The sequence below is a fragment of the Lutra lutra genome, chromosome 2 (assembly GCF_902655055.1).
Source record: "Lutra lutra chromosome 2, mLutLut1.2, whole genome shotgun sequence".
Lineage (NCBI taxonomy): Eukaryota > Metazoa > Chordata > Mammalia > Carnivora > Mustelidae > Lutra > Lutra lutra.
Window position 1 is genome coordinate 73,039,938 of NC_062279.1, and position 18,459 is coordinate 73,058,396.

At 33.1% G+C, this 18,459-nt stretch overlaps 1 protein-coding gene across 1 annotated transcript in view; it reads left to right on the forward strand.

Annotated features, from left to right (window-relative positions):
- The first annotated feature begins 218 nt into the window (after positions 1–218).
- LOC125094078 (NADH dehydrogenase [ubiquinone] 1 alpha subcomplex subunit 5-like) overlaps positions 219–18,459 on the forward strand; it is an 80,758-nt gene continuing 62,517 nt past the window's right edge. Inside the window, exons 1-2 of the mRNA XM_047719820.1 lie at positions 219–297; positions 10,199–10,440. Of these exons, the coding sequence (XP_047575776.1) occupies positions 219–297; positions 10,199–10,440 (321 nt within the window). The remainder of the gene's footprint in view (positions 298–10,198; positions 10,441–18,459) is intronic.

Below are 18,459 nucleotides of genomic sequence, written 5' to 3' on the forward strand. Positions count from 1 at the left end.
GCATTCCCTACAGGCTCGAATTGAGTGTGAGTGCCAACAAGTGCGCCACCCAAGACAGAATTGCATGGGGAGTAACTAGGGACCTCAAGGAGATCAAGGTGTTCCAAGGTACACTCAGGGAGATTTCAGAAATCTCCAGCAGATTTCACAAATCACCTTGGGGACTACTCAGGGAAGGAGAGGAGATAGCATGGAGAAAGAAGAACCAGATAGTCAAAATGGATGGTTCCAGGGGAAGCAGATCTGAAAAAGAACCAGCAAAACACAGCTTTAAAAGTGAGAGCTTATCTTTGGGAGGTAAGTGCTCAGTCAACTTGTGTTTTGGTTTCCCTAAGACCGAGATATCCTGCGCATCTTGATGTATAACAACCTGAAGGCAAATTTGTCCTATATGACTAAGTGAAAGCCCCAAAATCTGCACCTGAACTTTTGTGGAGATCTCTTCTTGCCCGTGTCTCTTTCTGCTGCTTTACTGTATCTTTACCTTTCTTAAAGCTGTAAGATGGAATTCTCGATGGAGTCTTGTGAATTCTCTTGCAGAGACCATGTATTTTCAGTTATGTGACCATGTATTATTGCTACATAAACTTCCATGCAAGATATGATTGGGTAGATTGCTGGGACTTCACTGAGCTTATGGAACAGGTGGTGAAATTTAGATTGCATCTGCTATTAATTGCATTATGCTTGCTACTTTATTTTTGCTAATCTACTAGTGACTGCCAAATCTATATCCAAAATACAAGTCATTCCCTTTTGAAAAGATAGTTTACGGAGCACCTTCATTTGGATATCCTATGTGAATCTCACATTTAATATGTCTAAAACTCAGTTCCCAAAACTTCCACTTGATTATATACTCCTGTAACTGAGTTTCTAGAATGTTCCCTAAAAGGAGTATCTAGAAGGGCCCAGCTATCTTCCATAATGACCCCCAGAGACCCAGCCACTGTAAATCCTCCATCTACTCTCCAGGTCTCGGCACCACCTCATTTAAGTCCTCAATCAGAGAAGAGCTTGATTACTCTGTCTGTCTGGACTACTCAGCTGATTGCTTCCAAGTCAACCCAGGTCACAGCATCAAAGGACATTTTTTGTATGGCGTTCTTTCCATATGACCCACAAACACTAGAATAGTGATTACTGCCTATTTCAGACAAAAGAGCATGATTACTTATAAAGTGTTGACAACATAAAGTCCTTCCATGCCTCTGAGGGAATTCATCCTCTCTGGTACACATCTCCTTAGATAAGATAAAGAAACAACTTTATTCTCTAGCATAGCACATCTTCAAGTTAGAAAGATGTGGCTCTAGAGTCAAACAAATTTGGCTCCACTGTTTTATCTACCAGTGTGATCTTGGACAATTTATATCATGTTTATATATCGGCTTCTCATTTGTTAAACTGAATTGAAAAATAAAGTAGAGTCATAAAGTAAATGTAATTAATAAATGATTTTCTAACCATTTATTGATAAGCACAGAAAAATTTAGTAATAAATTTTATATGAGCTTATTTTAATTATTACAAACAAAAGAATCTTCTCATACTCTAAACCATATGATCCTGCCTTCACATTCAAGTTAATTTCAATCCTTCTTAACTATCAGGCGGTACCAACCTCGTCTGTTCACCAAAAGTGCTTGACAATATACTGCATTTTTACATCATATAGTAAGTTAGCTTTCCAGACATATATCCAACATATTCCATATAATTGTAAACTTTTCTAGACAGGGAACTGGACTCTATTACTTTATTTTCATAGCACCCATTTAAAGGTTTAGAAACAAGTGTTCAAAATGTAGGATATTTTTAAATTATTGATCCAGTATTGGATAGTTAGCAAGATGAATTAGCAATTTTTGAGGTAGCATAGAAACAAAAAAACAAAACACTAGTACAGGTAACCTTTCAAAAAGTAAAATTGAACATATGAGAATCCCAAAACCAAGTTACCAAGAAGTTATTGTATTTAAGTTATTTTTTTATTTTTTAGCTTTCCATTTTGAAATAATCACAGAATAATGAGACGTCTCAAAACTCAGAAAAAGAGCTCCCCATACACTTCACACAGGTTCCTCTGATGTTAATATCTTATATGACCATAATGAAATTATCAAAATTAGGAAATTAACATTCATGCAATACTAATCTGCAGACTTTGTTGAACCCACCAATTGTTCCACTAACGCTCTTTTTCAGGCTCAGGATTCCACACTACATATAATTTCATGTCTCCTTCTGATCAGGAAGAAATTTGTCTTTCAGGATCTTGATATGTTTGAATAGTACTGGCCACTTATTTTGTACATGTCCCTGAAAATGTTTGTTCATGGTTTGTTTGATGTGCTTTTATGAATCAACTTTGGATTAGTCAACACAGGTGTGACATTGTATCCTTCTCAGGGTGCAGTATCAACCTGTGGATTATACTAATACTTCTTATTATCAGTGAGATTAATTTTGATCACTTAGTTAAGGTGAAATCTGGAAAGAGTTCTCTACATGACTTTTTTCTTTGTAATTAATAAATATTTCTCAAAAGAGAGTTTGAGACTATATAGCTAACCTGCTTCTTATGACACTTCATTCATTAATTTTAGCATCCGTTGATAAATTTAGCATCCATTGATTGCTTTCTGCAAGTGGTGTTCACCAAATGTTGATTTTTTTATTTCCATTGTTCCTTCTCCATTTATTAATTGGAATTCTACTGTCATAAGGAATTGTCCTTTCATCCTCATTTATTTATTTATTCAATTATTCTTCTATATATCTGTATAAACTTGTGGGTATTTTCCCCTATTGTGACCCATTACTATTACCATTATTATTTTTCTCCATCTTCCCACCCCCGATTTGACCATTAGGAGCATCTTCAATCTGTTTCCTACATGCCTTTGACATGTCCCCAACATGTTTTGGCATTATATTTATTACTAATAAGTTTGAATATTTGTATGTATATTACTCATGGTTTTATTTATTCTTTTACGTACTGTGGACTTGTATTATTAGTTTTTAGTAAATTACTAAATTAGTAAAGAAAATTCCAGGAAGATTATGTGTTTTGGGGAGATTCATAGTTATTGGGCCATCTTGGATCTGTATTTCCAAAATTTCATGGATTCTGTAATTTCAAATCTTAACTTCTTTATTATTCTCTCTTTTCTTCTTCTCTCTTCTTTCCTCTTCTGACCATTATGAATGAAAACAGGCAAATACATTGCATTTCTATAATACCTGATTTGTAATTGAAAAAAATAGTGATTCGATATATTGTATTTTAATTTGGCTCTAACATCCTTATATTCTAAACTAAGGCTGCTTCTGTAGGTTTTTTTTTCTATTTCAGAAAATTTTCCTCTATGCATAATTATAATTTTTTAAAAGATTTTCTATTCATAGTTATTAGATTTTTCTTTGAAGGACCAAGGTGATTCAAATTTTGTTTAGAAAAGACTTTTTTTTCCATAAAATGCTTACATAATAATCTTAGTGTGTTAAAGAGATTATAAAATATAAAATAAGAACAGAGGAGTGGCTGGGTGACTCAGTGGTTAAGCATCTGACTTTAGCTCAGGTCATGATATCACAGTCCTGGGATTGAGCCCCACATCAGCCTCCTGGCTCTGCATAGAGCCTGCTTGTCCCTCTGCCCCTCCCCCCACTTGTGCTCTCTCTTCTTTTTTTCCCAAATAAGTAAATAAAATCTTTAAAAATATATATAAAATAAGAATGGAGAAAACTACTATAAGTGAACATATAAAGATAACAAATACCTATGTAGCTTAATTTTTAGCCACCATTTAACCATTTTGAGAAAGGATATATGGAGACCTAACCTAATAATACAACACATTGTATTATTTATCTGACTTTTCCCTTACCTCAAGATCTATTTGTAAAGCAATCCATTGCTTTAAAAAAAAACTATTTTTAGGGGTGCCTGGGTGGCTCAGTGGTTTAAAGTCTCTGCCTCCAGCTCAGGTCATGATCTCAAGGTCCTAGGATCGAGTCCTGCATCTGGCTCTCTGCTCAGCAGGGAGCCTGCTTCCTCCTCTCTCCCTCTCTGCCTGTCTCTCTGCCTAGTTGTGATCTCTGTCTGTCAAATAAATAAATAAAATCTTTAAAAAAAAACTATTTTTGTCATCTTTTCATATCTTTTGTGGATATGGGAAAGATGGAATCAAATATCAATGGCAGATGGACATTGAAAGTTTACTTTTCTTTGATAATACTTTTCTTCGACAATTCTTTATATAAGAATATGCTGATGCTGCATAAATTTTTCATATGTATAACTTAAATGACCCTAGAAATAGTTTAAATTCAAGTCTTAGGGGCGCCTGGGTGGCTCAGTGGGTTAAGCCGCTGCCTTCGGCTCAGGTCATGGTCTCAGAGTCCTGGCATCGAGCCCCGCATCGGGCTCTCTGCTCAGTGGAGAGCCTGCTTCCTCCTCTCTCTCTGCCTGCCTCTCTGCCTGCTTGTGATCTCTCTGTCAAATAAATGAAAATAAAATCTTTAAAAAAAATAAAATAAAATAAATAAATAAATTCAAGTCTTAAAAATCAATTAATTAATTAATTAAATTCAAATCTTGGGTGCTGCAGACCTTGATTTATAACAAAAAAAATTCAAACACATAATCACAATTATAATGATAACACATATAATCTACTATGTTTTATGTAATAAAATTAATGTAAATGAAATATGTAAATAAGAAAGTACAATAATAGATATCAATTGAATATTGTAAATGACAATAAATGTAAGAGAAAAGAAGTTCCTAAACATTTCACATCCTGTGTCACCTTATTTTTCTCCATTATCACCCAGCAATTGGGAATGACATATTTAATGTGACTCTCCTCCAGTTGTCATTTCCAACTTTGCTTTCTCACAAGTGATACACTCTCTTTTTCTCATCATGATTTTTATCTACTTTCCCTCCATCATGCTCCCTACCAATTTTTTTCATTATCTTTATAACTCTCTAATATAACAATATGTAAATATATAGTATAAAAAGACCCAATATCTTTTTAGTTAATAAAAAGTAATTAAGAAACATAATGACATTTGCAGCAGAGAGGTTATTTTAGAAATATCTATATTTAATCTAACTTCTTGTTTTATAGTGAAGGGATTGAATTCATACCCTCTAAATTAGCTCAAACTATAAAAAATGAAACTCAGATTTAAATCTTAAAGTTAAATGATATTTCCAGCACCTGCAGGCATTCTCCATGCTCTGTGTATTAAGTTAATTTTTAAAAACTAACATAAAAGAAATTCAGAGTAAGACATGATTGTGGAATAAAACTGGAAAATGAGAAGCTCCACCTAAAATCTGAAAGACCTACCTGAGGGCCTATAAAATTGAACTTGCTTTGTAACTATAACTCGAAAACTATCAAAGACATGAAATAGTTTGATGAAACTAAAATAATATGTATAATAATTGTATATTCTGAATAACTGTATTCAATATTGAATGCAATTGTATACAGTTTTGGATATAATTGTATTATTGAGTATAATTGTATTGAATACAATTATAATAATTGTAATATTGAATACAATTGTATAAAAATTGTATACAATATTGAATACTGAATAATTGAATAATTACATATTATCATTTTTCCACAGGTTTTAAATTTGTTATTCAGTTTCAAGGTATGAATGTCTGTTTAATAAATGACAAATGAAGAAACATATATAAAAAAATAAAGACAATTGTCATTAACAATAATAAGTACTTTAGCATATTTATTATAATATAGGTATAAGCATAGTCATTAAGAGTTCAGATTCTCGGGGCGCCTGGGTGGCTCAGTGGGTTAAAGCCTCTGCCTTCAGCTCAGGTCATGATCTCGGGGTCCTGGGATCGAGCCCCGCGTCGGGCTCTCTGCTTAGCAGGAAGCCTGCTTCCTCCTCTCTCTCTCTGTCTGCCTCTCTGTCCACTTGTGATTTCTGTCTGTCAAATAAATAAATAAAATCTTTAAAAAAAAAAAAAAAAGAGTTCAGATTCTGGAGGGAGAGAGACTGATACAAAACCTTTTCTACCATTTACTAGCTGTGAGTTATTGAGTATGTTTTTAAATTTTCTGTGCCCCTCTTTCCTAATCTACAAAACTAGGATAACAAGAATAGCAATTTTATAGATTTATTGAGAAGAAAGAGGAAATCATATATGCTTTGTTCTAATTATTTGCGATTATTATTATAATCAAACCTGTTAAAATATTCCTATTCATTTCTTAAGAGACCTCCATCCCTTTAAAAATGAGTTAAGATAATACTTTTTCAAACTTTCTACAGCTCCAAAAATATATATGGAGAGAATAATAATCATAAGTTTGACTGGAATGAAAAGCCAAGTCAGAATTACTTTTTTTTTTTTTTTTTTTTAATTTCAAACCAAGGTGAATGGACCAATGACACCAAGTCACACACATTTCCTGGCACGGAAGCTTATTGTAAGCACTCTGATCTAATGTCCCACGGAGTACAAGACCCATGTTGGCACTTAATAAATGTTTGATTAAAGAGCCAGACTATTTTGCATTTCAAACATTTATTTCTAGAACTTTGTGTTCTTTCATTTCAGCTACAGGCACTTATTTCTAGCCTCTGCATACATATTAAGTTTCAAAAATGCAAGAATTGGCAGTAGGTACTTCATGAATGGTATTATCAAAACTCTTTTAAGGAAATCCAGATACAAAGAACTGCAACACATAAAAAAGCCTTGTAAGCCATATGAGTGAAATTAAAGTATAGAGAACATTCACAACCAGTTTTTCCTGTGAAATGAAGATTTTAAAAGAAATGGAAATATCCATTCACTAACCAGGTGAATATTTACAATTTGTACTTATTGTTAAAGATTATATAAAAGAGTGTATGCTATCATGGTCCTTTTCTACTCAAACTGTTTGTGTTTTAAAGGAAGATACAGTTTTATAAGCTGAGTATCCAGTAAATCTTATACATAAGGGAAATTCCATGACTGAAGAAAATAGCTGGATGAGATTATGCCCAAATAATTTGTTTTCTGTTTACTTTTCTTGAAGACTTCAAAGTGAGCGCTTTCTCCAGTTTGTTCATTAAAGGAACTTAACTGGGTTTTTGATGGTTACTTTGTATTAGGATATGGACCTACACAGAGAGATAATAATTATTTAAGAAGCTGATTTTCCAAGGCTCTGAGACTTCCTGTATTTCCTGTAACTCAGTGCTGAAATCCCTCCACAACATGGCTGGCAAGCATTCTATTTCTTTTCAGACATTTTGAGCAATGAACAAATCACCTCTGATTTCTAGTCAAAACTAAATTAGTTAAACGGAGACCTTTTGAAGCATTTAGAAGAATCTGTTAAACTAAACTAACAGCACTAGAAACCTGGTTTTATACAAGCTAGGCAATTTTTATTACTAGACAACTGTAATAATTAGAAGAAATGTATTTTTTTTTTTTGCCATTTTATTTTCACAGACCACAAGCTCAGCCAGATCCAAACTGAGAAACTTTAAAAAATTGAAAATGTGCAATTATTTTTAATTGCCAGTTTCAGGGCAAAGCAATTTAAAATTACTAGAGCTTCCATTTTGTTTCCAGCACTTTAACTTGGAACTGTGTCAAGTAATTCTCTACTATGGCAATCTAAATTAAATTGTAAGCCAATTTACAAATGGAACATTTTAAGAATCATAGATGAGGAAAAGGACATTAAAATAAATAAAAATGGATATAGAAGACTATTAGAGTGTAACTATTCTGTACTGGGAGCAAGGATGTAGTCATATTTTTTAACATATGACATAGAAGGAGAAAAATCTTATGTAAACTCTAATTTGTACTGGTAAAATCATACTCTGATAGTCATGATCATTTGTAGGCATTATAATTTAAGAGAATGCCAATCTATAGCTCATAAATAGGAGAATAGTTTTGATCATTAAAGAAAGATTCAAAATGTTTTATATGTTAAATAAACTGATATGATTGGTGCTATTTAGTTAAGAAAAGAGACCAGGAAAGAAATTACAACTATTTTTAAAAGTTCTTGAGTAACTATAATGTGCAGTTAGGATGCTTGTCAATTTCTGAGGAAAAACTGGATAAAATTGGAATCAAAGAATGTATGTGGCCATATGGTGTGTACACTTGTAATTAACTTGAAAAATAATTTTCTATTAATTAAATTTAGACAAGTGTGGTTAAAATTAGAAGTCTCCATCACCAAAATTACACCTATAAAGCATAACAGATTAAATTCTACAGAAGTTGTAAAGAGGATATATGCATAAAGCAGAATATTACATTAGACACATTACAAAGTTATAACATGTCTGGTATAAGAAATATGAATGGAGATTCAGAAACCAAAATTTCAATTTCCTTTCTCCTGGCATACTAGTTTGATAGCTAGTCTTATCTTTTTATAGGAAGTTACAAATTAATATATGTTATCCTTTTCTCTAAATTCAAAACCAGATCTGAATTTGGAATCAAATATTTAAAAAGTTATCCCTTATTTCTTATTGCTTTATACCTTTTTATCAAGAATATAAAATTCAACTAAACAACATGCCTGAGCAAAGACTAAAAGAACTTATTTATTAACAAATTGTCTTTCTTAAATATTTTCACTTGAAATAAGCTCAGTATCAGAGGCAAGTCAGTATGTACCCCAGGTCTTAATGTTTGGGTTTGAAATTCCCAACTCAAGTAAAATGTTTCTTTGAAGAATCACTGTGGGCCTTTAAAATGTATTTGGATGTTTTATTCTAATAGAATAAAGTTGTTTAAATGTTCTATAAAGTTTTCCCAAAACCTTTTGAGTTAAACTGATGCTTTAGAAAAATATTTACACAATATGCCATGTTTATAAAGCCCTCACATTAAAACCTGGTCTATAGTTTGAGAGAGACAACAGGAAGATGTCAAATATATATAATTGGAAATCGTGACTTTTGTTTTAAATTACAATTATTGATATTTGAATGTATTATTACTATATTTTAAAATAACTGTAGTCAAAAGAACCTTTATTCAAGTTAATAAAAACAAATAAAAAATATATAATTGTAGAAAAGCTATGAATATAAAAGAGAACGTGCTAGATTTACTCCAAAAGCAATAGTTGAAACTATTTTATATGAAGTGATTTAATCATTTATTTTCATTTAAAAAATGTAAAGCATTTCAATTCCAATTACTTTAAATTAGTATAAAAGCTTTCTAAAATTGAGTCATTACAGTTTAGACCATTGGTCTAAAGAGCTACTTAAGGATTTGAAATGAAAAGTAAGACTATGACAAATATGTTTCATTGCTCCCTACTGCCTGAGCAACCAAGTGGGAGATGTGCTTCCAATAAAATATGATGAAATAATAAAAGTGACAGAATTCTCCATCCAGTACACTGAACCCTAGAATTTACTTCAGAGTCCATCATAAAACTTAAATATTAGAGAATAGTCCCTGAATTGAGAAATGGAAAACTACTGAGTATCCCACTACTCTGCTTCCCGAATACAGCAGAAGAAGCAAAGAACTGATCACAAACAGCTTTGTGCTAACTGATTAAACAGATTTTTCTTAAACCATCAAAAAATTTAAGAATGTTGAGGTGCTCAATCAGTTAACCATCTTTCTCTTGATTTTGTCTCATGTCATAATCTCAGGGTTATGAGATCAAACCCTGTGTCACTTTACACACTCAGCATGGAGTCTGCTTGGGATTTTCTCTCACCCTGTCTCTCCCTGGCCCCAGTGTGTGCTCTTGCTCTCTTTCTCTAAAAAAGAAAAGGGTGAAAGAAAGAAAGAAAGAGAAAGAAAGAAAGAAAGAAAGAAAGAAAGAAAGAAAGAAAGAAAGGAAGAAGAAAGAAATTAGGGCACCTGGGTGGCTCAGTGGTTTAAGCCCCTGCCTTTAGCTCAGGTCATGATCCCAGGGTCCTGGGATCGAGCCCCGAATTGGGCTCTCTGCTCAGCAGGGAGCCTGCTTCCCCCTCTCTCTCTGCCTGCCTCTCTGCCTACTTGTGATCTGTCTGTCAAATAAATACATAAAATCTTTAAAAAGAAAAAAAAGAAATTAAGAATCCAACTGACATGATCTTTTTTTTTAATTTTATTTTAGAAAGATTAAATTACTAGAAATTTTAAATAAGAATATAGGGACAGAGGAACAGACCACCAGCCTTGTGGGATTCGCTGTATGTGAGAGTCCACACGAGAGGCTAAGAATATTGTACACAAAGATTCTTGATGTTCTTGAGCAAATTCCTAAAAATGCAGCATATAGGAAGTACACAGAACAGATTACAAATGAGAAGCTGAGTATGGTTAAAGCAGAACCAGATGTTAAGAAATTAGAAGACCAACTTCAGTGTGGCCAACTAGAAGAGGTTATTCTTCAGGTAGGACTGACAGAGAAGTGAATCCAAAGTGATGGGAAGATAGACTGCAGGGGGAGGGGCAGGCTCCCAGCAAGCAGCAGAGCAACAGAGCACAAAATCAGGACTTTTAAAAGTCTGTTCTGCTGAGGGACATTGCTCCAGAGGCTTAACCGGGGTGAAGCCCACGCAGGGTCAGCATAGCCTCAGGTCCCACAGGGTCATAGAAGGATCAGGGGTCTCTGAGTCTCGCAGAGCTTGCAGGTATTAGAACGGGGAAGCCGGCTACAGAGACAGAACCGAGGTGAGCTCTCAGCTCAGGGTTACCTTGAACCAGTCGCAAGCTCAGTGAGCTCGGAGCGCAGCCAGAGGCCAGGGAGACAGGAGTAATTGGGCGCTGTTCTCTGAGTGCGCACTGAGGAGTGGGGCCCCGAGCTCTAGGCTCCTCCAGGCCGGAGACTGGGAGACCACCATTTTCATTCCTGTCCTCTGGAACTCTACTGAAAGCATTCAGGGAACAAAAGCTCCTGAAAGCAAACCTGAGCTGATTACTCAGCCCAGCCCCAGGTAAGGGCGGTGCAATTCCGCCTGGGGCAAAGACACTTGAGAATCACTACAACAGCCCCTCCCCCAGAAGATCAACAAGAAATCCAGCCAGGACCAAGTTCACCTACCAAGGAGTGCAGTTTCAATACCCAGGAGAGCAAAAGAATTCCAGAGGAGGAGAAAGCAAAGCACGGAACTCATGGCTTTCTCCCCATGATTCTTTAGTCTTGCAGTTAATTTAATTTTTTTTCTTTTCCAATTTTATTTTCTTTCTGCTAATTTTTTTTAACTTTTAACCTTTTCTTTTTAAATGTTTTTTGACTAGTTTATCTAATATATATATATATTTTTCTTTTTTATATTTTTTCTTTATTCGTTTTCTTTTTTTTAATTGTTTCTTTTTTTTTTCTGAACCTCTTTTATCCCCTTCCTCCCCCCCACGATTTGGGATCTCTTCTGATTTGGTTAAAGCATATTTTCCTGGGGTCTTTGCCACCCTTTTAGTATTTTACTTGCTCCATTTTTTTGGAGTTTTTCCATTCTGTCTTGTCCTCTCAGATTTGACTCCCAGAACACAAGTATGTTAAAAGAAATATACTTAGTCAAGTCATCCAATTCAAGATAATCTGCTCATTGTCTTATATTCACAAATAAAACTATCTGGAAAATATGGAGTTGGGTTCTTTTGAGAGGGTATATTCATTAGCATGGGAGAGTTATCTTGATTCTTTAGGCCACTTTGATATACAGGCTTTAATTCTATTCTACTTAAGATTGAAAGTACTTCTTCCTGTTATTGGATATATATTTTTGAATAATTTTGTGTACTAACATATCTGTGCCTAAATGTACATTCTCAGACTCATCTCTAGACCTATGAATCAGAATCTTTATCTTAACAAAGTTAACTGTGAAGAACCATTTCTCTAGGCCATCATTAAATCACAACAAATACTTGACATTAAATAGACAGTGTTCTATGATCAGCTTATAATTAAGTTAGAAACATAGTGTCAAATATAACTTAAAATAATCTATGTGTTTGTGAATTTATCAGCTCAAAATAACTGGCAGGGCATAAATGAAATTGAAGTAGAAACTTAAAATGCTTAAAAAATATAAAATAAAATTAAATAAAATGCTTAAGAGTAAACAAGTAAAATACCACATGTGATAATTTAGAGATCAACTAAAAACACTTAGAAAAATTATATAATCTTTCATGCTTATATTAAAAAATATGGAAAACTGAGTATAATACTTAAGATTTAGGAAAAGAGAACCAGAATAAACTTGGGAAAATTTAATGGAGGGATTAATAATGATACATATGGAAATAAGCGGAAAATGGGAAATATGGGATAAAGAAGATTTAAAAAGCAGAGGATAGTTTTTCTAAATACTGATAAAGTAATTGATTCAATAAAAAAGAGAACCAAATAGTGTTATGAAATAAAAAGGAACAAAATTGAAAATTTGTTGCAACTACCATTTGTATCCCTGTTTTACAAACAAGAAAATTCAGATGTAGGGATGCACATTGCCCTAGTGAATATAGCTTATAAATAGTTCTAAAATGTGAGCCCAGATCAGTCTGACTCCAGTGTTAGTATAATCTAGTTTTATGCAATACACTATCCCCTTATGATGGCAAGCAAAACCAAAACTGTAGCTTATCAATTCTCCTAACTATATTTGCATAGTTATCCCTTTCACCTTGAATCCTTTACCTTCTATCTGGCTTCTATCATAGTTATCAAGCCATTCTGTCCTCTCCAAGCAGAGTACATAGCATTTTGCCTGATAGAGAAAATTGAGGTAATCAGGCATTAATCTTATCTTTTAACATCAATGTCTTCCAGAAACTGATCTTTATGCATATATATATATGCATTAATTTTGTTTCCACCCATATATTTACACACACACACACACATATATATGTATATGAAAATATGGAGTGTGTGTGTGTATACACACACACACACACACACACACACGCGCGCGCTTATTTGCTCACCCAAAAATACCAGTTCAAAATTCTTGATCTTTCCTACACCCTCTGGCCATTTAATCACAGCAGGTGAAATGGGTAAGTGATCAAAGCTATTAAATTTGGGGTATTACTAATAAATATCTATTAAATAAGTAAATAAATTAGAAAACAAATAGTATTTGCTAAGTGGAAGTGAAATTATCTATTTAATAATATGTCTCTCTGACTAGCTATAAGCTCCTTAAGAGCAGAAGTCATGTCTCCTTTTTTCTCCTTATACACCTTTGTACTTGGTATATTAAGTGACCAAGGTTGCACACTTGGGACAATTTAGTAGGTAAATATTCCTGCACACCATTTTTACTTAAAGTTGCACTGCCTCTTAAGAAAGGGTTAGATTTTGTTCTGCCTATCCTGTTTATCATTGTAGAGGCATGAAAAAATACATTTTTTAATTTTAATAAATATTTTTGAAGGATTTTTTTTTTTTTTTTTTGTCAGAGAAGAGAGAGGTGGGGAGAGAGGGCACAAGTAGGGGGAGCGGCAGGCAGAGGGAGAAGTAGGATCCTGCTGAGCAAGAAGTCTGATGTGGGACTCAATCCTAGGACCCTGAGATCATGACCTGAGCCAAAGGCAGACACTTAACTGACTAAGCCACTCAGGCATCCCAAAAAAATACATTTTAGAACACTGCTAATTTCAAACAATTATTCAGAAGAAAAGAATGTGGCACAATATCCACACACACACACACACACATTTGTCTCCTCCCTACTATCATTTCTCTAACTCTTAATCAAATAATAATGAAGTGCAGTACATCAATAAAGAACATAGCAACATTCATGATGCAGTTATTTAATTTGTGCCCTGTAAAATTTAGATCAGTCCACTGCCAGAAAGTAATATATAAGGTGAATATGTTAATTAGTAATAAACATTATTTGCCATGATAAACATATTTGAAACTTCTGCTGTCTCCCTCATTATAACTGAGGAACATGAAATGGTTTTCTTTGAGGAAAATCTTTTAAATTTTACAACTAAATAGACTACTTTCTAAAGTAAGAAATGTTTTTATGTTATGAAAAAAAAATCTTCCAATACCCCTTTTCAGTTCTAATGAGAGATACAATATTAGCTACAAAGTTTACATTTAATTATATAATATCCATTGAGTTTTAAACTATAAAATACATAGATAAGAAGGAACACACAAAATATATGGGAAAATGGCACATGCTTCATTCACCAAAAGATAATAATTTAGAATAAGAAAGACAAATTGACTTTTACACCTGAAAAATAATCACCCCTAAATTTGTCATAAGATTGTATTCATATAATTAAATATTAAATAATCCAAGGCTACTTGAAAAAACTAAGAAAATGAGAGATGAGAATTTTGAAAGTGCTTCATTTTGAAGAGAGCTTCACTTCAGAATAAATCTAAGGTATTTTTCAATGCCAAATATGGAAAGATGAATAAATGTTTTTACTTAGGAAAAGAACATGCATCTACAATGTTCATCTGTAATTCTTTTCCTTAAGGATAAACTGTTTTGAAAAAAATAACATGTACCTATTCAAACAGTATGTGTAATATGCTGATAACAATGGTATGAACCAAATAGACTTGAGACTTTTTATTCATATAGCCTGTAATCTCTCCATAAATACATGCAATCTTTTCAATCTCAGTGTGTGATGAAAATGTAATGTCTCAAAATTATTATTACAAGAACTAAATGCTGCTAACTGAAGTTATGTTATTCTTATAACCACTTACCTGTTTTTTTTCTAATTAAGTCTTTTGTTTTAATTATTTAGAAAAAAGTTGATTTTTTGAATTTCAAATTTTGTATTTAAATCAATCAATTCAGCATTAATACTGACTCAACATCAATAACAATATTGAAAAGAAATTTGTTCTGTAGTTTGATATTTTTACCATTTGTGAGGATTTAGAGTTAATTTCAGGTTAACTTCAGGTTAACTTAAGGTTGTTTTATAGGTTAGGAGGATAATGTCAGTAGGAACAAAAAGATCTCAAACATAACAGTATATTTTTAAAAATTATATTGATTGAGATAAAATTTATAGAGGGTAAAATTCACTCTTTTTAGATATACAGTTCTATGAATTTGACAAATACATTCAGTACTGGAACCACTTCCACAATTGAGGTATAGAACATTCCCTTTAACTTATATTTCCTTATGACCCCTTGTAACTTGTTTCTGGGCTCTATTCATTTTAGTAATATTTACATAGTTATTTTGCCAATATTACACTGTCTTGATTACTGAAACTTGATAGTAAGTTTTGAAATCAGATGGTGTCTCTTCCAGCTTTTTCTACACTCAAAATCATTCCGGGTATTCTGGCTAATTTGTTATTCAACATATATTTTAGAATAATTTTGTCTATTACTGCTCCCCAAAACTTTCTGTTATAATTTAACTGGGATTGTACTAAATCTATAGATCAATAAAGGGAGAAATGATTCCTTAACAAAACTGAGTTTTCCAAATTATGAACATGGGATATGTATATAATTCTATAGGTCTCATTTGGTTTCTCTCAGCAGTGTTTTGAAGTTTCCAGTATAAAAAAACAATACATGTATGTATTAGTGCATAGAAATTATTTTTTTTAATATTGACTATGTGTTTTAATGTTGAAATACTTATTCTAGTAGATTTATATATTTATCATTTCTAATAGTCTTCAGACTAACATGTGATGCCATTTCCCATCAGCCTGAAGAACCTTCTATATTATGCTCTTTATTGTACATATCTTGTTGATGATTCACTCAACTTACATTTATCTGAAATTTTCTTTGTTTTACTTTCATTATTTATAGACTTTGTTCACTGAATATAGAATTCTGTCTCAACAGATTTTTTTCTTCTGGCATTCAAAAAAATCCATATTTTTTGAACACCCAGTATTTCTGATAAGAATCATCATTTATATTGTTTTCTAGATAAAAATTATCTTTTTATCTGGATTTTTATTTTTTTAATGATTTTATTTATTTATTTCATAGAGAGAAACCACAAGTAGGCAGAGAGGCAGGCAGAGAGAAAGGGAAGCAGGCTCCCCACTGAGTAGAGAGCCCAATGTGGGACTTGATCCCAGGACCCTGGGACCATGACCTGAGCTGAAGGCAGAGGCTTCACCCACTCAGCCACCCAGGTACCCCTATCTGGATTTTTAAAGAACTTCCTCTTTAACTTTGGTTTTTATCAGTTTTTTGTTTTTTTTTACCATTAAGAGCATGACTCTTTTATTTTTATTTATTTATTTATTTATTTATTTATTTATTTATTTATTTTTAAGAGCATGACTCTTATTCCAAGGCTTTAGCCTTATTTTTAGACATAGATTTTATTTACATGGATTTCCACTCAATACTTGAGATACAGAGTAAGATGGCTCCCTTCTGGCTGGACCAGAAGTTCAACATTTCCAGCATTAAAGGTACTCTGTCATCTCAGCCTTTCACATTTTCCAAAGTCCCTAGGTGACTCTCATGAAGATTTCTGTCCCCTTTTCCCAACTTCTTCCCAGACTCATTTTCTCTGATAAATTGCTCTATAAATTTTAGTTGTCTTCACAACTCAGAACGGATTATCTGCACTTCCTTAGTGAGACATCTACTCCACTTGGGCTATGTCTCCCTGTGTTATGACAAGAAAGTCACCCCAAGTAGGAAACCAGGGCAATCATGGGATCCACTTCGTAGTTTTTACTTTTCACAAAGATTACAATACTGCACTGCCTATTTTTTGAGACCTAAATGGTTATCTCATATGATTTTTCCATTCTTATAATTGCTTTTGTCAGAAAAGAAAGTCTAGTACTCTATATTGGCAAGAACCCAAAGTCTATTCCAAGGCATATGTAGCTTTAACAGTAAGCTCTTATCTCTGAGTTCTTTTGTGCATGTTCTTTATAATCAGAGGATGTTTTCTATAATTCTGAGTTTGATAATGGATTGACAGGCTGAATACTGTTAAGGTGTAAAATTTCCCAAAATTGATCTGTAGATTCATTAAAATCACTAAAAAGTCTCAGCACAAAATGCTCAATAAGCAGTGACAGTAATTCTAAAATGCAGATGGAAATACGAAAGGCCTAGAATAGCCAAAATGATCTTGAAAAAGATCAATGAAGTTGGTGGACTTACTCTAAATTCCTAATCCAGAACAATATGCTTTGTTCTAGTAAAAGCATAAATATCAATAGAACACAATTAAAAATCCAGAAATAGACTAGCCAAAGTTTGGCCAACTGTTTTATGAAGCTGATGGCATCATCAGATTGGAATAAAAACTTTTGGGGAAAAAAAAAAGAACAACTGGATATCTCTATAGGAAATAACAAAAACAAACAAAACAGAAACAAAAACAAAAACCCAATCCTTGATTCACACTGTATAAAAATTTATCAGAGGGGAGACAAACCATGAGAGACTGTGGACTCTGAGAAACAAGTTGAGGGTTTTGGAAGGGAGGAGGGTGGGGGGTTGGGTGAGCCTGATGGCGGGTATTAAGGAGGGCACTGGGTGTGGTGCATAAATAATGAATCTTGGAACACTGAAAAATTAAAATAACTTTTTTATTTTAAAAAAATTTACTAAAATGGATTATTGACCTAAATGTAAATGATAAATCTATAAACCTTTTAGAAAAGCATAGAACAAAATTCTCACAGTTTTGAATTGAGCAGATTTCTCAGGTTACAACAAAGCACTAAACACAAAAGAGACATTGATTGGACTTCAACAAAATTAAAAATGTTTGCTCTTCAAAAGAAACTGTGAAGAGAATAAAAAGATAGCCTCATGCTATAGGAAACTATTGGCTGTAATATATCTGAAAAAATATATATATATATTTTGTATATATTATATATACACATTTATACACATTATATATATGTAAATATTCACTATTTTATATATGTCTACACGCCCAAAAATCATAATAATAAGAAGAGTAAATGGGACAGAGGACCTGAACTGATAGTTCATATAACCAATATTCATATGAGAAGTTGCACAACATGAGTCATGAAATACTTTCAGAGAAATGCAAGTTAAAACCACAATAACATGTAATTCAAACAATTCCATACCCACTATGATAGCTAAAATCAAAAAAACTTAAAACAGGAAATATTTTCAAGAAACTAAAGCAACTGCAATCTCATACATCTTGATGATAGTATAGAATAGTACTACAGCTTTGAAAGATGACTTGACAGTTTCTTGTAACTTTCTCAACTTATGCTCTGATCTTGGAATTCCACCCCTAGGAATAAAAATATACGCGCATACCTCAGCGATATTGAGGGGCCAGGTCCAGACCACCACAATAAAGCAAAGCAAAGATCACAATAAAGTGAGTCAAATGAATTTTTTGGCTTCCTAGTGCATATAAAATTATGGGGACGCCTGGGTGGCTCAGTTGGTTAAGCAGCTGCCTTCG